We start from the raw sequence: 21,065 nt of genomic DNA, 5'->3' as shown, positions 1-21,065 counted from the left end.
AATTATTACTAAGCATAAGACCTTTGCCTCTTTCTTCATTAAGACATGCATGATATCAGCTACGGCAAAATAAAACAGCTTCATGTTTTGTAGCTGCTGTGAATTACACAACTATTCCATGAGGACCAACTAAGTTCAAATGTCCAATGCTCAGCAAATCTGTGGATAATGTCTGTTTAAAACTTAGCTTTTGATACTTACTTTTGATATTCTTAGCCTAGTAATTTCTCTACTTGTCAGTCACTAAGAGGTCTGAGGCCTGATTAAAATAGAAAGCACTTGGGGTGGGACTTTTGTATTGCAAGCTAAATCTATTTGGGTTTGATAATAAAACAGATTTTCGAGTAGAAAATGTGGCTACCCTATATTAAACTCAACTTAATTTCTGATTTTCAACAATCTCAAAGTCCATCTTCAAAGTTTGATACTAACTGCTTACCTATAAGGAAGAGATCAATATGTATGTCGAATAAAAAGCCAAACGAATCAAAAGAACAATAGAAAACTGTTATTAGGGACACCTGGGTGGCTCAGTCAGTTAAGCGTCTGCCTTTGGTTCAGGACATGATGCTAGGGTCCTGGGATCAAGCCCTGCATCAGGCTCCCTGCTCAGCAGAGAACCTGCTTCTCCTTCTCCTGCTCCCCCTGCTTGTGCTCTTTCTCTGTGTCAAATAAAAAAATAAAATCTTAAAAAAAAAGAAAGAAAGAAAGAAAGGAAACTGTTATTAGTAGAAACTACCAATTCTGAACTTGTGATTTTGAGTTGTTCAAGTTGCTGCTTGCCACGTTCACCCAGGAGGGCTGAGTGCTAAATCCCATCGTTTCCCTGCTCATCTCACTCAGCTCCCATTAACATTTGAAGTAGTTAAACACTTCTTCCTTCACAAAACCCTCTCATCTACCATGTTTTAAGACTTTCCTTACTGACATCACCTTCTCAGCGACCTTTGCCAGCTCTTCCTTTTTTACCCAAGGTCTACCTTGAGTCCCTCAAGGCCTGGCCCTCTGGTTCTCCACACACTGTCTCAGGATCTCATGTGCTAACCTAGGTGTAAAGGCTGCTTGTATGCTGATGCTCCCAAGTTCATATATTCATTTCACATCTCCTGTGTATTATATAGACTTCCTATATCTAATTGCCCTGAGAGTCTTGGAAATACAAATTAACATCCAAAATAAAACTTTTTTCTTTTTCTTCCCCCCTTGGCTCAAATCTGTCTTTTCCTTTCTTTCCATCCTATACTTTCAGCTCTCCCCATTTTAATAAATGACACCATTATTTACTCAGATGTTAGAGTTAATAACTGGAAAGTCATTCTTGACTCTTTTCATCTTCTCAACCTTCATTTCTCATCTACCAGAAAGTCCTACTGAATCTAGATCAAAACATCTTTCCATTTCCACTGTCACCACTTTAGGTGGCTCGTAGGTCACCACCATCATTAATTCCATGCTTAACCTCCACTTCAATCCATTTTCCACTAAGCAGCAAAAGTGACCTTAAAATGCAAATTGAGTGTGTCATTTGCCTAACTTAAAACCTTTTAATTCCCTGGAGAGATCCCTCCCTTAGCTATCTGCTTGGTTTGTTTCCTTGCTTCTTCCAGTTCTCTATTCAAAGCTACCCTCATCACAGGGACATTCTGTACTTCTGTCAATGTATAATATTTTACTACTCAGCACCTCCTTTTCTCCTTACCCTGCTTATTTATTTTTCCATAGAAATTATTACGATTTGACATATTGGCTTTTTATCTAATTATCTCCACAAGAATGTTAATTCTCAGCCTAGGAACTTTACCTAATACACAGAAGGAGCTCAACAGATGTTTCTTTAATAAATAAATAAATGACTGTCTTCCCCTAGTGCTTATAATCCAGATCCGAGCTCTATAACCAAGGGTCTAAGGCCTTATATGAGCTGGCTACTGCCTACTCTGAAATTTAACTTTTACCATTTTCCTCCTAGCTTATTCTATTCCAGTTGAGCTGATCTCAGTTCCTTTAACATCCTGTTCCCTTGACCTGAAGTGCTATTATCTTCTCTCATGGTATAGTTAACTTGTTCTTATGCTGTGGTTCTCAGCTTAAACATTACCTCCTTAAAGAAGTCTTCTCTGACCATTCTATTTAAAGAAGCCCCACGTCCCCTTATCATATTTCATTTCTCATTTTTATAGCAATTTTTATAATATTATTTGCTGCATTCATATATATTTTTAAATTTCTATCTAGTTGAGCTCCTTGAGAATAGGGATCACTTGGCTAACATAGTGCTTGGTAAAGTTGTAGATATTCAATACATATGTTAATGAACACTTTACAAATTCTGGCAAGAGCTGTCTAATGACTTAAGTTAGAGGATTACTCTTTATGGGTATTTTTGATGTGATACCAGGTAATTTTGCAACTGAAGCTACTGATCATGAACTACTGCTACGCGATCTCCCCAGCTGTACAGGGGGTGTGCCTGGCAGCAGTCCATCATTAGGAGAAATAAAAGGACCAGATGGAAGAATATCATGAAAGGTAATTCATGAACACTCCATGTGTATGCCTTTTCTTTCCATGCTATCCCTAATTCAACTCCACTGAGGCCCCACAGGGTATTTCTTATGTCAAACTGACTGAGAAAAAAAATTACAAAATTAGAAATGGCTTTGCATAAGATAGCAGCCCCATATGCAGTACACTGATGCGGTGTTACAGCTCCTTTCAGGGATGACTCTCCAAACAGCTAAGTGTCAAGTATTTCCCTCTCACTTTACTGCAAAGAAGAGAGAATGTAAATGGATGATCCACACTTTGCTCTGTAGTTACTGGATTAGTCCAAGGGTCAGGAGCTCAACAAGAGTGCTACTGGAGGGCAGGTGGTAAGAAGGGCACAAGCTTTATGGGGATGAAAGTTTAGAATGGTCCCAGAACAGGCTACCTATATCCCATGAAGATGTTTACCGACAAGTTAACAGCAGGGTGGACAATGCTATTAATAGTCCAGTGAACAAAATGATCACTTCTAAGGCTATCAGGCAGTTTCCCCCCCGCTCCAGATCCCAGAGTTGTGTGCAGCGGGTTCATGTACTAAATGGTGCCGTGGTAGACGAGATGAAAACTACGCACAGGCTAAACATGGACTACCATTTCCCCAGGCAGACCCAGTTACTGCCCCTGCTCTGTGCCTAATATACCACCAGTGCAAACATCCCTAGGCCCATTATAAAGGACCTTGCTCGGTAGTAGGGAGATTATACTGGATCCTTGCTATCACAGAGGGGACATCTATCTGGGATGATGTCTAGAATGGACACTTTGGATTTTGATTCTTTTTCCTGTTTATTGAGTGCTCTCAGTCAACAGTAGGACTACTGAACACTTTATACATCTAATATCTCCTATGATAATGTTTCTGAGGAAACAGGATAGGAGATATCCTGAGTGAGGAATTCACTTTATGCAGAAAGATTAAGACAATGGATGCCATGGTATTCACTGGTCTTACTGCCTCCCTCATTACCAAGAAAGAGCTGGCTTTATAGATGAATGACTCAGAGTGGCATCTGAAAGACACTGCTTTGGCAAGACTGGGGTACTCCCTTGTAAACTGAGGTGTATGCTCTGAAGTAGTAATTATTAAATGATACTATATCTCTCATTTCTAGAATATACAGTTCCAGGAATCAAGTAGTCAATATGTGCAAATGCTTTTGTAGTCATAGCTAATAAACCACTTAGAAAATTTTTGTTTCCCTTCCTTATAATTCTAGCTGTGCTAGTTTAGAGACTTAACATTCAAGGGATGTAACAATTTACTTAGAAGCTGAAATAGCTACATCTCTCATTGTATGGGTGAATAAGCAAAATGCGGTCATAGTGTAGTTTAGGTAACCAATCCTGATAAAGAAATTGGGTTATTGCTGCACAATAAGGGGACGGAAAAATTTGGATAGATCCTAGTGAAATCTCACACTACCGTATCCACTTGAAAAACTGATAAAAAAATTTTAAAGCCTTATTTAGTAAGGATATATAAAAATCCAATTTCTAATGTCTCAAGAATGTGGGTTTTGGATACTCCAATGGATAAAGAATCTTAATTAGCTTAGGGGCTGACTGAAGAAGTGTGCAGGTGATGGACGGTAGAGAAAATAAATCAGAAATGTCTGGCTCCCTGGCCAAATACGTTTTGTCCTGTGTTGCAGAAAAAAATACTGTGACCTCTACCTTTGCTATCTCATATATGCCCTATGCATATTTTAACTAACACATTTTATATATTTTAACTAATTTCATTCCTCTTTCTTCTCTCTACCCTCCTCTTCTGCACTGCATATAGCATGTGTTGGTTGTGGGTAACTTTAGAATTTAGCCCCTTGGCTAGAGAATATTGAAATGGGATTGCAAAAGAACAGAATGACTGGATATAACCAGCTAAAGGACTGTGAAAGACTACCTACAGACAGCCAGCAACTGAGTATCTTCTCTTGTACAGAAGTCAGAGGTAAGGTATTCTCTATTCCTGCTGTATGCTTGAGGGTGAAGCTCAAGCATTCCAATGTTTCTGACTTGGATTTAAGGTTGAGAGAGTAATGTAAAAACCCAACAATAGTCTGAAGTTAGTGGTACAAGTGGTGGTTATCAAACTGAGACTCCAAGTGACATGGCGGCATATGTCTACCAACTTTTGAAATCACTTTCTGATGAGGAATATGGAAGGGTATTACTTTTGGGGTTTCCCCATGCTACAGTATAATATCACATCAATGATATACTTGAAGGGGTGGTCCTGCTTCCTAGTACTTTGAAGATTTACTAGACTAAGAAGATCGATGGATAACTTTTTTTTTTTTTTTTGTCCTTTGCTGACCCACTTAATCTAACTGGTCCTGCCACGGAACACCAATCTGAAACTGTGCAAGCAGCAGCAACAGGAATTGTCACTAAACTTCTAGTCCACAACATGATGGAAAGTAACTCTCATAAAGACTAAAATGTTAAAAAATTTAAGGTAATTAGGGGAATCAAAAACTGAAACACCTGCTTTATAGATTTTTGGTAGAATCAGATTGAATTTGCATAGCAATCAGTTGCAAAACCTCTGACATTTTGATTTTAAAGGTGATGACTTCTAGAGGAAAGACTAAAACAAAGCCTGGATTGTCTTATTATTGCAATGCACTTGGTGAAACACAATGTCCGGAAATGACATAATTTCTAGCTGTCTTATTTTAGCAGTGAAAAATCTACAAAACAGCAGAAGCCATGCAAGTAAATTCTATGGTTTATAATGAGCCTTGGTGATAAATTTTTGTGCTGAGGAAAAAAAAAAAACAACAGAGAAGTAACTCTACACAATGGCTGAGCTGACCACAGTTTCTTAGGTCTCATACATTTAAATAAAAAAAAAATAGTAAGTGTACTATAGCTGGAAGAGGACATGAGGTTCACATTTGAGGTTAGGATGAGTCACACACATGCAAAATGCACTGCCAACACACACACACATACATTTTGAACACACATCTCAAAATGTATTCAATAGGTATGTACTTTATACCTTGACTTCAAAGAAAATCGTCCATTTGGAACATTTTTAGGGATAAGATGCAAGAGAAAATATATTAAGCCTATACAGATGCTGCACATAAACTGTCAATATTCCATACATCTATTTCTCACCATTTGCTTCCTAAGTTCAAGATACTGTTACACACAACAGGATGACTCTTTTGAACATACTAACTGAATAACTGAATAAAAGGACAAGAAAACTTTCAACAAATTATTTTGATCTTAAACCATTATCTTAAATAAATATTTAGTATACACAAACAACATTAAGGTAACATGATAGTGGTCACTCTACTTAAAGGAGTCATGTGACACCTTTTATAGGAAGTCAATATTGGGATCTGCTACTTACCAGTGAATAAAGTTACCCACAGGCCTATACAAGAACATTTCAAATTATTAGCTAACTAATATTAGTTAACACAGAACTGCAATATATACAGTATCATCCAACAGGCCTACTAATCCTAAAGGACTCATGAGAAGTAGAAGGGGAAAATATGCCAACTACTGAGACTGGACACTGGTGGGTTAGAAACACTGTTTTGACTATTCTTTAGGCTGCATGAGATGAGAAAGGAAAGATATGGAGAGAAAGGGAAGCAATGCAACGAATTTATTACTGATTTCATCTACTTTTTTATCGAAATTCCAATGAGAAAAATATTTCTAAAAAGCAAGACAAGTACAAGAAAGGAAAATCACTATAAATCTATGGTGGGGAAGAGGAATATCTACCTTTAGAAGTAGTAGAAAGAATCACAAAGAACGATTGTTAACTGACTGTATCACATAAAATGCAAACACTTCTTCTTCTTTAAAAAAAAAAAAAAAAAGAGTGTGAGCAGGGAAGAGGGGCCAGAGGGAGAGAATCTCAAGCAGATTTGGTGCTGAGCAGGGGGCCTGACACAGGGCTTGATCTCACAGCCGAGATCATGAACTGAGCCAAAGAGTCAGACATTCAATCCACTGAGCCATCCAGGTGCCCCAAAATCCCCAAACGCAAAAACTTCCTCTTCTTTTTTAAAGATTTACTTACTTACTTTAGAGGGTGAGAGAGAGAGAGAGACAGGGAGAGAGAAAGTGTTGGGAGGGAGAGCAGAGGGAAAGAGAAAGAGACACTCAAGTATACTCTGAGCTGAGTGCAGAGCCTGGCGTGGGACTCAGTCTCACGACCCTGAGCTGAAACCAAGAGTCAGACGCTTAACTGACTGTGCCACCAATGTACCCCAAAACGCAAAAATTCTATTTGTAAAAAGCTACTAAGACAAAAAAAAAAAAATCCAAGGAATTAGCAAAATTAATTAATAAAAGCAGATGAGAGATTAATTATGTGTGTGTGTATAGTAATAAACATATATGGAAAAAATGATACCATATGAAATTTCAGGGGTGTGCGTGTATGTGTTTTTTAATTTGTTAAGGCTGTCACAAATCTATAAGAAAAATGCTGTACTGCAAAATATAAAAGTTTAAAGGAATAAACAGACAAAAAAAAAGAAAAAAGATAACTAATAGTAAACAAATATATGAAAAAAAGTTCAATCACACACAAATTAAGATGTACATTAAAATAATAAGGAATATCTTACCTATAATATATTCCCTAAATTTCTGTAACATTATACTAAATTTTTAGTATAGCTTAAAACTAAACATCATTAAATATGTAATTTCCATTATATTAAATATAAACTACTTTGACATGTGTAAGAAAGAGAAATAAAACAGACTGCTTACCTCTCTTTCATCCATATTCAACCACTGCTTTGGATCTTCTTCAGTAGCCAGAAAGGCTATCAATTCCAATGCAGTAAGACGAGTCTGACGTCTTGATGAGACAAATATCAAAACAGGTTTGGCTGGAGAATGGCTTCTAATTGCTATTGAAAAGTTGTGGAAAATAAAAGGATAAGCTACTTATACCATAATATGCACATCATTGGGATATCAAATGGATGCATGAAACTAAGTGATTTAAGTGAATTCTTAATTTGATCATCAAATTCTGCATTGTTTCTGGTACTACCTGGACCTGACAGCATATTCAAAAAATGGTGGGAAAGAGAAGGTAGCTGAACCCACTGAGGGGAGTACATTGCCTAGACAGGGAAAATTTAACTGTGTCAGGTCTCAGTTCTATTTTGAGTTGCTGAGGAAGGTGTCACTTATAAAAGCTGCTATCATCTAGTGACAGCTGTATACGAATATTCAATCTAAGGTTGAGTTTTCAGGATTGTGTTTCTGCCTGCCTAAGCAATGATATTACAGAGTTAATTGGTCCTGGCATCTGGGGGAGAGAGTCAAGTCCTGCAGAGTGATGAAAATTTAAGAAAAGCCACAAAAATTCCTTTTATTGCTGTCATTACCAGTCGATGGAATAATTGAGAGTTTGTGTCAATAAACTAGCCAGAGATATGTCAAATGAAGGTCTTCTGTTTTCCCAAAACATGTGTAAGGTTTCAAGTGGAAAGATAAGAGAATGTGGATGAGAGCTGCAGAGAACACCATGCCTGAATCTGTATGTGGCTGATGGCACACGGATGGTAGACACACAGAAGAGGAAATGAATGGTTTGAAACCTGAGTAATAAGACTGAAAGAAAAAATTACCTCGAGAGCCACATAAATCATGTGACCTAACTGGAAACAAGATTTCTTTACTATACCTTGGCTCCAAAATGCTCATAAGCTGGCACAAGTAAAATTTATCCTTATATGGACATAGTCTCTTAAAACAGAGATATGTAAAAGTTTTATATAAAAAGTTCAACCTTCTTATAATTTCTCGTTTGAAATGTGAGTTTCAGAATTTCTTCTTCTGGGTTAAGAAACAAGGTTTATAACAAAAATGTTGACATGACCTTGACTATAGATATGCCCTAAGAGTGAGAAATGAAGTTTTCATTAAATTGTATTTCTAAACTCAAAGAAATATAGTGATATGCTACAAGTATAACAAATAGTTTATAAGGACAGCTACTGTACTGATACATCTAGAGAAGTGTAAGTATTTCAGTTATTACTATTGATTTATAGAACACAAAATGCTTCGTTTCAATCACTGGTATGCAACTGGCCATTCCTTAAATAAATACAAGCAATCACAATACATACCATGAAAAATAAATTCATTTATGTTATTTCTCACTCACAGTTTATCCGAATCTTACAGAATATAAATGGTAATGCTCTGATAAATCATATTAGAAATACAATGTTTAAAATATACATATTAGTACAATATTGGTATCATTTGTACACATAATCATGAATGAATCTCTTTTTTAAACCTCAACATTTAATGGATTTTTGCTGCTGCAAGAACAGGTGTGGCTGAACAGCTCACGGCAGATTTATTGTTCATTAGTGATTTTATACAATGCTTCTGTGGAGGTGTAAATAATCCGAACTGCCAAGATTGGTCTCCAGTTCACAATCAATACTTTGCTTCTGTCATAAGGCTAATTACAGCAGCTAAAAAGTCACCTCACAACTGTCACCTCACAATCAACAGCAGTTCACATTAGAGAATTTATTTTGGAGGTTATTTTTAATTGATATAATAAATATCCCGTATGCAGCCTAAACAAAACATGTTTCAATAAAATAGGAGTGTTATTCTTAAATCTTTCTTGCTTGCCTAAATTGTTAGAAAAGGAAAACCAAAAAAAAAAATAAAACAAAACACAAAAACAGAAGCATTGTTTAAAAAAAGTACTAAAATTCGTAAGTTTTATGCTTTCTGGTAAAGATTATGTGGTATTTTTTACACTTATAGCTCCTGTTTATCATTTGTTCGAACTACTACTGTAAGAAAATAACTTAATAAAGAATTATTTAATTACTTTTAAAAAATACATACATTTTTTCTCTACTTCCAAGATAGTATCATATATGAAATCTCTCCAATTTTCAATATTTAATTCAACATACATTTTTATGCCTTAACAATGGAGGCATAACCTACATTTGTAGAAGTTGGAGCAGTATTACCCGTTCAAAGAAACCCAAATTATCTGGAATGCATTTAAAGGCTATCGTACAAAATGGCTGCTATTTCATTCCAAGGGTCTGAAGCTTACCTTGAAATGTAGGCTTATTCATACTAGCCATACGAGGACAGTAATGTTGACCTGGGAAGCCTTGAATGTGAACTTCCAGTGGAACTGGACGTACTGATGGCCGGAAGTTGAATAAGCCCATCTGCGGTGAAAACGAGAAAGAAATCATTTTCCATTTTTATATTTAAGTTTATAATGTTATAGTGCCTCCTTAATATAGCCACCTACGCCACAGTATCAAAGGCTTATTTATCAATCTTCCACATACCTGATGAATATTGAGCCAGTCAGCAAGGTCTCTAGCATTAGCTAATGCGGTAGATAGTCCAACTATTCTAACAGGCTTTTCTGTGTGTGAGGAGATGAAATTTGTTCGAGATACGATGACTTCTAGAACAGGGCCTCTTTCCTCCCCTAGGAAATAGGAATAATACATGTTAATCATTTAACAGGTCCTGATGGTGGCTGCTGCACATGTGAGAGTCAAAATGTGTAAACTAGTGTCAGATAGCATGGTACCCACCAAGCAGATGGATCTCATCGATGATAAGAATAGTGACTTGCTTCACATAGTTCCTATTCTGCCAGCTTCTACTGACTCCATCCCACTTCTCTGGTGTAGTGACGATTAGGTCAGCCTTAGCAATGGATTTCATATCGGGAGTCACATCCCCGGTTAGTTCAATAACTCTGGAAAGGAAGAAAAATGATTCTTTTCTCAGATAACACATGACTTTGGAAAGGCAAAAATACTCTTTAAAATAAAATTGTATAATGCTTAACACCACTTTATCTCCCTTTGATTTCTGAAAGTTTCTGTGAGTCAAGGCCAAAATATGTTTCTTAAGAATTCTAAGAGAATGTGTAAATTTAAATCACTGATAATCTAACTTTAATCAGATATGTGAAGGTGTCAAACATTGCTGTGATTATGTTTACAAAGTCTCTGCCCTATAAGTTTTTATAGAGTTGAACTCATAATTTCTTTTTTTTTTTTTTTTTAAAGATTTTATTTATTTTATTTGACAGACAGAGATCACAAGTAAGCTGAGAGGCAGGCAGAGAGAGAGGAGGAAGCAAGCTCCCTGCTGAGCAGAGAGCCCGATGCGGGGCTCGATCCCAGGACCCTGGAATCATGACCTGAGCCGAAGGCAGAGGCCCAACCCACTGAGACACCCAGGCGCCCCGAACTCATACTTTCTTGTCCGTATGTTAGAATAAACACCTTTCTAATAAAGGAAAGTGTTAACTTATTAAGATGAAAGAGATATTCATTAAGAATATAATTATGTGTAAGCTTCATTTCTTTTTTCTATAGATATTACAGGCAAATTCAACCATAATAGGACATAAACAACATATGCTGAGGCAAATATGTGTTATCTCTTCCTAAGAAGACCCCAGTTTTGTTTGTTTGTTTGTTTTTGGAAATCCAAAGGGGGAGAAATCAAGAGGGAGATGAACCATGAGAGACTATGAACCTGGAGAAAAAATCTGCGGATGTCAGAGGGGAGGGGGGTGGGGGGGTAACAGGGTGATGGGTATTGAGAAGGGCACATGCTGTGATGGGCACTGGCTGTTATACTTAACTAATGAATCACTGAACACTACATCAAAAACTAATTATGTATTATAGAGTGGCTAGCTGAACATGATAAAAAAAATAAGAAGATCCCAGTTTTACAGAGAGGAAGAGGGTCTGGAGGCCAACTCTAAATTTCAGGTAACCACTGAATAATTTTTACACCTGTCTTAATCCTCAAAAAACAAAAGGGGGCAAGATTAGTTTCCCAAGTACAGTGTTCCCAAAGCTTCTGCTTATTTTTATTCATTTTTATTTTTACATTATATTCATTATTTTGAATATGTAATATATTCGTATGGGTCAATGTGTGGTGAGCAGTCTCTGTAACATGTCTATCTTCCAATTACCTGGTTCTTGTTCCAAAGCAGCCACATATTTATATTCCCTACCATTAAAAAAAATAAGTGATAGAATATTGTACTTAAAAACATTTTCTATAGTATCTCTGGAGATCATTCAGTATATAAAGTTTGTTCTTTATAGGATGATAGAATATTTTGCTTTGTGTAAAGGTACCATAATTAATTCAGTCATGTTGTATTAGGCACTCAGGTTACCTGCAATCTTGTTATTAAAAATAATATCACAATGAATAAACTTGTGCAATGTTAAAACACTTTTTGAAAAGTCAGGTTCTTCACATGGATTTCTATTTTTCTACAAATTGTTTACATGCAAAAAGCCCTCTACATGGTTCCTGGGAGTTACTCTGAATGATATAAGGAAAAATAAAGAGATAAAATTTACTTTTGTTTTAGAATTTAAAAATTTTGAGAAAATTATCTTGCCAAATTAAAGTATTCCTATTAAATAATTTAAGAACTTTTCATTTTTCAATATTAAAACAATGGGAATATTGCTAACATTTTAACACTAATGACAACACCCTGAAATAAAGGACTACGAAAATCACTGTAAAAGCATTCAACAGGTTTATGCAAATCTTTCTTTTTTTTTTTAAGATTTTATTTATTTTATTTGACAGAGAGAGATCACAAGTAGGCAGAGAGGTAGGCAGAGAGAGAGAGAAGGAAGCAGGCTCCCCACGGAGCAGAGAGCCCGATGCGGGGCTCGATCCCAGGACCCTGAGATTATGACCCGAGCTGAAAGCAGAGGTTAACCCACTGAGCCACCCAGGTGCCCCAATGCAAATCTTTTATTTGTTGGTCCTTTTAGATTATTCAAAGCATAGCTTCTGAATAAGCAAGAACTTACTTTTTGCCAAGTTTTTCTTCTATTCTAACTTTCCAATCATCCATTCTTTCACGTACCAGGGCTTTTAAGGGTGCAATATATACTGCCTGAAAAGGGAGGGGAGGGTAAAAAGACCTCATGAAAATAGTGCCATCATTTTCAAATAATGGTAAACTCCATCTACATATGACAGTGTGGTTTAAAAATATATCTTTTATTACTGAAAAGACTAAAATTTCAAATAATGGAAAAAGTCATTTACTTGCTCAGACTACCTGTATCCAAAGTAGGACAGAAATATAATTCTGCAGACATAAAAATGTCTACTGTCATAAAAATGTAGACATAGAAAATTTTAAACATTAAAAAAAAAACAATGAAGGTATTTTCTTTAGGTATTTTATATTCTGATGAAAATAAGTTTTCCCTGGTATTATGATAAAAAATTATGTGAATTTTAACTGTTCCATGAAAAAGGTTACTATTTTTGAAATTCTAAAGAGAGATAAATATCATTTAAATTTTAATGCAGATTTTATGGAAGAGGACAATCACACATTTTAGGTATTCTACCTTTTTAATAACAACAACAATTGGTCTTTAATAATCCTAACTGACATACAGATTGTTTCATGAAAAAATTCTTTCCTTTATAAAATGTTTCAAATTTAGAGGAGAGTTCTACTGCTGTATTAACATGTCCTATAATGGACTGATAACCACAAAATAGACTGAGAAGTAGGAAAACTTCAAGTTAAGCAGGGAAGAAAAGCAACTAATTGAAAATCACTGAAAAAGAAGTTAAAACATTTCTAAAATAATAAATGATAAGGAAAATACCATATAATTCCAATCACAATGTATGAATTAGCTTTCTTGAAAAATAACACTTCTAAACTATGAGTATATACTTCTTATTTCAAGAAAGCATAAAATCAATACTTATTTGACTCACCATGTTCTCTTCCATCAATAATGTGGCCATTTGCAGAAATGTGGAATAAAAACTGCCTCTGTATTTCATGCATATAACCAAACTGTATTTGTTAAAGTATTAGGGTTTCTTTTATAGTAAAAGGATTTGATTATAAGTCATTATTTATCTTATAAATGTGGCTATGAATTAGGTACCTTACAATGAGGAAAGGACATGTGGAAACTGACATATACATTAGAAACCCAACTAGAGGACTTCAAAGTCTAAGACAAAATTTTTCTGGCCAGTTATTCTAATGCCGATCTGGTTCCCCCAGAAAATTCACTAAGAGAGTGACAAATCTACTCATTGAGTCTTGCTGTGTGTTTAGAATGGGTTAGTTTACAGATGATGGACTGTGTTTTCTAATTTAACGTAAGCATGTGATTCCTTCAAACAGACCTTTGAAGTAGGGTACTTGTTGAAGACTCTGAAAATGGCTAATTCGGCAGCAACAGTCTTTCCTGATCCAGTGGGTGCTCCAAGTAGGACATTACAGTCTGTGTGATACAGTGTATGAAATATTTGTGTCTGCACAGGGTTAAAGTGGCTAAAGTTGTACAGGGCTTCATATGCTTCACATCCCAAGGCTGTAATTGGTAAAGGCTGAAGATCCAGTAATTCTGAAAAGATGAAACAGGTACAACCATAACTGGAAAGAATGGACAATACGAAACACTGTCTCTCAGGGATAAATTATAACAATCTTTAATTCATTGGAAGGGGGAAAAAAGGCTTAACATAAATTTTTATATACCAGTTACAGATCTTTTTTTCTCCCTGTTAGCACATTTATAATATTGATGTATTGGACACTCTTCTGGCAGAGTTCCCCATATACCAACACCAATATCACTATATGGCTCTTTTCCAATCAGGAAACTAATTTGAGTGATGGGTATATGAAAATATGCGTGGTGTAGAAGAAAATTAAATTTAGCCCAATCTGTAGAAAAAGGAAAACCAACTGCAAACTACAGTATCAAAATGGTTACCAATAATAAATTTCCTTTGATCTGTTAGAAAAATGACCAAACCAGAATGCTTGAATGAGCTATTTGTTTAGTCAATAAAAACTAAAATAGACTTAAATAATTACAGGAAAAAACTTAGGTGGCAGTTTCAAATAAGAGAATGAATGGGTAAAAAAGAACTGCACTGAGAAAACATGGAAAGAAACAAATTTAGTTGTACCTCATTATATAAACTAGAGGTCTAGGAGATTAGACAGTTAAAATGATTTAGAGAAATGAAGTTACACATTCTTGAACTTGACACTGTATTTTCCCATATACAGAAAAGTTATCAGTTAGAAAACTGGAAGGCAACTTTACTCTCAGGATTCTTTCATGGAGGATGATTCTACTTCATCTTCAAACTTCATATGAAGTTTGAATAAGGAGGAAAAAAAAATCTGTAAGAGGACATGGTGGTCTGTATCTGTGTGAGCTGTTCATAGTACAGTTTCAAAATGGAAAGTGTAGAGAATTCTCAAAAATTGTACTTAGGGGCGCCTGGGTATCTCAGTGGGTTAAGCCTCTACCTTCAGCTCAGGTCATGATCTCAGGGTCCCGGGATCAAGCCCCGTACTGGGCTCTCTGCTCAGAGGGGAGCCTGCTTTCCCCTCTCTCTCTGCCTGCCTCTCTGCCTACTTGTGATTCCTCTGTCAAATAAATAAATAAAAATCTTAAAAAAAATTGTGCTTAAAGATAGAAAAGCTATTGGGTGCCTGGGTGGCTCAGTGGGTTAAAGCCTCTGCCTTCAGCTCAGGTCATGATCCCAGGGTCCTGGGATCGAGGCCCGCATCAGGCTCTCTGCTTGGCGGGGAGCCTGCTTCCCTTCCTCCCTCTCTCCCTGCCTCTGCCTACTTGTAATCTTTGTCTGTCAAATAAATAAATAAAATCTTTAAAAAAAAAAAGATAGAAAAGCTATTTTAAAAATATTATCTCAGCTCTGCAGCTTTACTCTATTACATAGGTAATTAAGAGGCGACTGCAAAAATTTTTTGTAGCAGATTATAATCTCCTAAATTTTCTGTAGCACTGAAAATCAAGAAGGGAGGAAGTCTCATCTTGCAACGTTAACCAAAGCACAGACATATTCTTAATAGGAAAAATAAACATTTTCTATATGCTGATAATACTAAATTATGATGATTTACTTCTATGAAATGTGATGAATTTTCTTGTTTGATTTAGGCTCAACGGGGTGCCTACACACACCCACATAAACACACACCCACTCCCACCCTCAGCCAAATAGAGCTGGGAATCATTGAGGTTACATCACGCATTTCTAATATCAACTAAGATGTCACGGTGGTACATTTACTGTTTTTTAAAGTGTAGTCAGAAGCCAACTAATTATATAAATAGGGTGATATGTGCTTTGCCTCTCAACAGAGAAGTGATTAAATGAGCATTAATATACAATGTTAATGCATATTAAAATCAAATAATGCACTCGAGATTTAGTAGTAATGATGGTACCATATACTTTAAAATTAAAGCACCAAACATTTTTACATATTTTGAGATTCTAGGTATTACATATAAGTCTATTTGATGGATGAAAAACAGAAAGGTCCTCTTTAATGAGTGTATCGGTAGACACTGCAAACTCATTATTTCCCTATGCTGACAAACTTTTTAGTTCTGTCAAGGTATCAAAGTTGTTTTAAGCTGTAGTCTAAAGTATTTCTTTTTAAGATATGCTAAGGTAATAAACAAGGTATACATTTGACAAAAAATGGCAAAGATTAAAATCACATTAATGTGTTTTCATTTCCCAAAGGACTGTTAAAAAAATGTATTCATTAAAAGTAGTAAGGAATAATATTTTTATTTTGAAAATAATTTGTCTTTAGAGGAATTACATGAAAAGAATGGCCTTATGTTTCTCTAAATTAAGGACTTCTTGAAATCATTAATCAATTATGAATTCTCAAGAAATATACTTAATATACTAAATTAATAGCTTAATCTAAAGATATTTTAAAAATAGAATGGAGGGCACTTAAAAGTACCAATATAAACATTTATTCATGAAATTCTGCTTCTTAATAAGTCAAAGATTCTTCCTCATGTTACAAAAATCTAAAAATGAATTTTTGTTAGTTTTGACAATGAAAAACTGGTTACATGATATTGCAGATTACCATAATCCCTTTTATCATATTAGCATGGGGGAACAGAACTAATATAAAGGGTATATATTGTTTGTAGGATGGATGACTTGAGGTATCATGAAGGCATAATAATACAGAAGTAGTGAGTCTCCAGCTTGTTATAGCTATGAGAATTGGACTAGGCTTAATGTTTCTTGAACTCAAACAAAATGAAGGTCTGCTATTAAGTTCTACCAAATGCATACATAGATTTGATTTTGGAAGGTCTTTTTTCAAACTATATTGACTAAATGAGTTGGGTTCTAATTCGGATTTAGACAACTTTAAAGCACAGACACTTGAAACTTTAATTAAAACAACAATATCAGAGGAGGAGCAAGATGGCGGAGGAGTAGGAGACCTTAATTGTGTCTGGTCTCAGGAATTCAGCTAGATAGTTATCAAAACTTCTGAACACCTAAAAGCTCAACAGGAGATCGAAGAAAAGAATTAGCAGCAATTCTGAGAACAGAAAAACGACCACTTTCTGGAAGGTAGCACCTTGCAGAGACATGAATTCAAGGTGATATTTGGGAAGACAAACTGCAGGGGGTTAGTAGCCTCTGTCAGCTGGCTACTGGCAAGTGATAGAGCAGTGGAGCACAAAATCAGAACTTTTAGAAGTCTGCTCTGCAGAGGGACGTTGCTCTAGTGGCTGAGCCGGGGGAACCCTTGCAGGGACATTGTGGTCATAGGACCCTTGGGGTCACAGAAAGAATGGGGATGCCTGAATGTGGCAGAGCTCCTAAGTATCAGAGTGGAGAAGCCAGCTGCAAAGATGGACCTGAGGAGTGGGCTCTCAGCTCGGGGTTGCCATAAACAATGATCTACAGCACAGCTGGGCCACTACTCTTGAGCAGGGATCCAACAAGTGGCAGATCCGGTGAGACTCCCTTTCCTCCTTTAGTAAGAGCAGCATGAGAGCACACCACAGGAATCTACTAGGTTTGGAGACTCCAAACAGGATCATATGCCAGAAACAGAAATGCTCGGTCATAGGCTAGGTGCTCACGGAGTAAGGCTGGAGACCAGGGAGACAGGAGTGATTGCTTTTCTCTGAGGGCCCACTGAGGAGTGGGGCCCCGAGTTCTCAGCTCCTCCAGGGCCAGAGATAGGGAAACCACAATTTTCATTCCCGTCCTCCAAAGCTATAGGGAAAGCCTTCAGGGAACAAAAGCTACTGAGAGCAAACCCGAGCAGATTACTTAGCCAGGTTCCTGGCAAGGGTGGTGCAATTCCGCCTTGGGCAAAGACATTTGAGAATCACTGCAACAGGCCCTCTCCCCAGAAGATCAGCAAAAACATCCAGCTAAGACTAAGTTTGCTGATCAATGAGAATTGCAAAATTCCAGCACTAGGGGAATACAACACATAGAATTCATGGCCTTTTTCCAATGATTCTTTAGTCTTTCAAAGTTAACATTTAATTCAATTTTTTTTCTATTCTTTTTGAAATTTTCTTCTTTCCTTTTTCAACATCTTATCTTATAAATTCTTTTTAAAAAATATATATATATACACACATATATATATATGCTTTTCTTTCTTTAAAATTTTGGGATACAATTTCTTCTAACAGACCAAAATGTACCCTAAATCTAGTGTGTGGCCTTGTTCCAGTCTCCCACCTGATCACATTCTTTCTCTCTTTTTCTTTTTTAAATTTTTTTCCTTTCTTTTTTCAACCAACTTATCAATTCCTTTTTTAAAATCTTTTTAAATTTTTATCTTTATAGTCATATTCCATCCCTTCATCATATTTACCCTTATTTTTGTATATATGTTTTTCTTTCTTTAAAATTTTGGGAGGCAGTTCCCTCTAACAGACCAAAATACATCTAAAATCTCGTGTGTGGATCTGCTCCATTCACCAGCCAAATCATGTCCTTTTTTTTTTTTTTCCCCCTTTCTTTCTCCCCCAGTTTCGGGTTTCTCCTGATTTGTTTAGTGTATATTTTTCTGGGTCATTGTTACCCTTTTAGCATTTTTGCTCTCTCATTCATCTGTCCTTCTGGACAAAATGACAAAACAGAAAAATTCACCTCCAAAAAAAGAACAAGAGTCAGTACTACCTGGCAGGGACCTAATCAATATGGACATTAGTAAGATGTCAGAACTAGAGTTCAGAACGATGATTATAAAGATACTAGCTGGACCTGAAAAAAGCATAGAAGATAATAGAGAATTCCTTTCTAGAGAAATAAAAGAACTAGAATCTAACCAAGTCAAAATCAAAAAGGCTATTAATGAGGTGCAATAAAAAATGGAGGCTCTAACCGCTAGGATAAATGAGGCAAAAGAGAAAATTAGTGATATAGAAGACCAAATGATGGAGAATAAAGAAGCTAAGAAAAAGAGAGATAAACAACTACTGGATCATGAGGGAAGAATTCGAGATAAGTGATATCATAAGATAATCAATATTAGAATAATTGGGATCCCAGAAGAAGAAAGAGAAAGGCAAAAGGTATATTGGAGTAAATCATAGAGAGAACTTCCTTAATTTGGGGAAGAAAACAGGCATCAAAATCCAGGAGGCTAAGAGAAGTCCCCTCAAAATCAATAAAAATAGGTCCACACCCTGTCATCTAACAGTAAAACTTACAAGTCTCAGAGACAAAGAAAATCCTGAAAGCAGCTCCAGGGACAGGAGGTCTGTAACCCACAATGGTAGAAATATTCGATTGGCAGGAGACCTATCCACAGAGACCTGGAAGGCCAGAAATGACAGGCATGATATATTCAGAGCACTAAATGAGAAAAATGTGCGGCCAAGAATACTATATCCAGCTAGGCTGTCACTGAAAATAGAAGGAGAGATAAAAAGCTTCTAGACAAACAAAACTAAATGAATTTGCAAACACCAAACCAGCTCTACAGGAAATATTGAAAGGGGTCCTCTAAGAAAAGAGAGAGCCTTAAGGAACGTAGACCAGAAAGGAACAGAGACCATATACAGTAACAGTCACCTTATAAGCAATACAATGGCACTAAATTCATTATCTTTTAATAATAATAGTTACCCTGAATGTAAATGGGCTAAATGTCCCAATCGAAAGACACAGGGTACCAGATTGGATAAAAAAAAAAAACAAGACCCATCAATATGCTATCTGTAAGGGACCCATTTTAGACCCAAATACACCTCCAGATTTAAAGTGAATGAGTGGAACATCATTTATCATGTTAATGGACATCAAAAGAAAGCTGGGGTAACACTCCTTATATCAGACAAATTAGATTTTAAACCAAAGACTATAATAAGAGATGAGGAAGGACACTATATCATACTTAAAGGGTCTATCCAACAAGAAGATCAAATAATTTTAAATATCTATGCCCCTAACATGGGGGCAGCAATTAAATAAGCCAATTAATAACAAAATCAAAGAAACACATCGACAATAAAAGAATAATAGTAGGGGACTTTAACAACCCATCACTGAAATGGCCAGATCATCTAAGTGAAAGATCAACAAAGAAATAAAGGCTTTAAATGACACACTGGACCAAATGGATTTCACAGATTTATTCAGACCATTCCATCCCAAAGCAACAGAATACACAACATTCTTCTCTAGCGCACAGGGAACATTCTCCACAACAGATCATGTCCTGGGTCACAAATCAGGTCTCAATCGTACCAGATGATTGGGATCATTCCCTGCATATTTTTGACCACAATGCTTTGAAACTAGAACACAATCATGAGAAGAAAGTTGGAAAGAATGCAAATACATGGAGGCTAAAGAGCATCCTACTAAAGAATCAATGGGTCAACCAGGAAATTAAAGAAGAATTTTTAAGAAATCATGGAAACAAATGAAAATGAAAACGCAACTGTTCAAAATCTTTGAGATGTAGCACTACAGCCTTTCTCAAGAAATAAGAAAGGTCTCAAATACACAACCTAACCCTATACCTAAAGGAGCTGGAGAAAGAACAGCAAATAAAGCCTAAACCAAGGAGAAGAAGAGAAATAAAAATATCATAGCAGATATCAATGAAATAGAAACCAAAAGAACAGGTGAACAGATCAATGAAACTAGGAGTTGATTCTTTGAAAGAATTAATAAGATTGATAAACCCCTGGCCAGACTTATCCAAAAGAAAAGAGAAAGGACCCAAATTAGTAAAATCATGAATGAAAGAGGAGATATCATAACCAACACCAAAGAAATACAAGCAATTAAAAGAACACATTATGAGCAACTATATGCAAGCAAATTAGACAATCTGAAAGAAATGAATACATTCCTAGAGACGTATAAACTACCAAAACTGAACCAGGAAGAAATAGAAAACCTGAACAGACCCATAAATCAAAGATCTCCCCAAAAATAAGAGCTCAGGGCCAGATGACTTCCTAGGGGAATTTACTAAACGTTTAAAGAAGAATTAATACCCATTCTCCTGAAACTGTTCCAAAAAATAGAAATGGAAGGGAAACATCTAAACTCATTTTACGAGGCCAGCATTATCTTGATCCCAATACCAGACAAAGACCACATCA

General features: G+C 36.1%; 1 protein-coding gene across 1 annotated transcript in view; it reads right to left on the bottom strand.

Moving 5' to 3' along the window:
* Nucleotides 1–21,065, bottom strand: part of ASCC3 (activating signal cointegrator 1 complex subunit 3) — a 341,793-nt gene that overhangs the window by 97,074 nt on the left and 223,654 nt on the right. The window contains exons 26-31 of the mRNA XM_080806019.1: nucleotides 13,789–14,009; nucleotides 12,432–12,517; nucleotides 10,155–10,321; nucleotides 9,900–10,045; nucleotides 9,653–9,773; nucleotides 7,309–7,451 (exon numbers count right to left, since the gene is read on the bottom strand). Of these exons, the coding sequence (XP_080662145.1) occupies nucleotides 7,309–7,451; nucleotides 9,653–9,773; nucleotides 9,900–10,045; nucleotides 10,155–10,321; nucleotides 12,432–12,517; nucleotides 13,789–14,009 (884 nt within the window). The remainder of the gene's footprint in view (nucleotides 1–7,308; nucleotides 7,452–9,652; nucleotides 9,774–9,899; nucleotides 10,046–10,154; nucleotides 10,322–12,431; nucleotides 12,518–13,788; nucleotides 14,010–21,065) is intronic.

Source organism: Martes martes (genome assembly GCF_963455335.1).
Source record: "Martes martes genome assembly, chromosome: 6".
Lineage (NCBI taxonomy): Eukaryota > Metazoa > Chordata > Mammalia > Carnivora > Mustelidae > Martes > Martes martes.
Note: the sequence above shows the minus strand (reverse complement) of the source record. Positions and strands in the feature narration are given on the sequence as shown.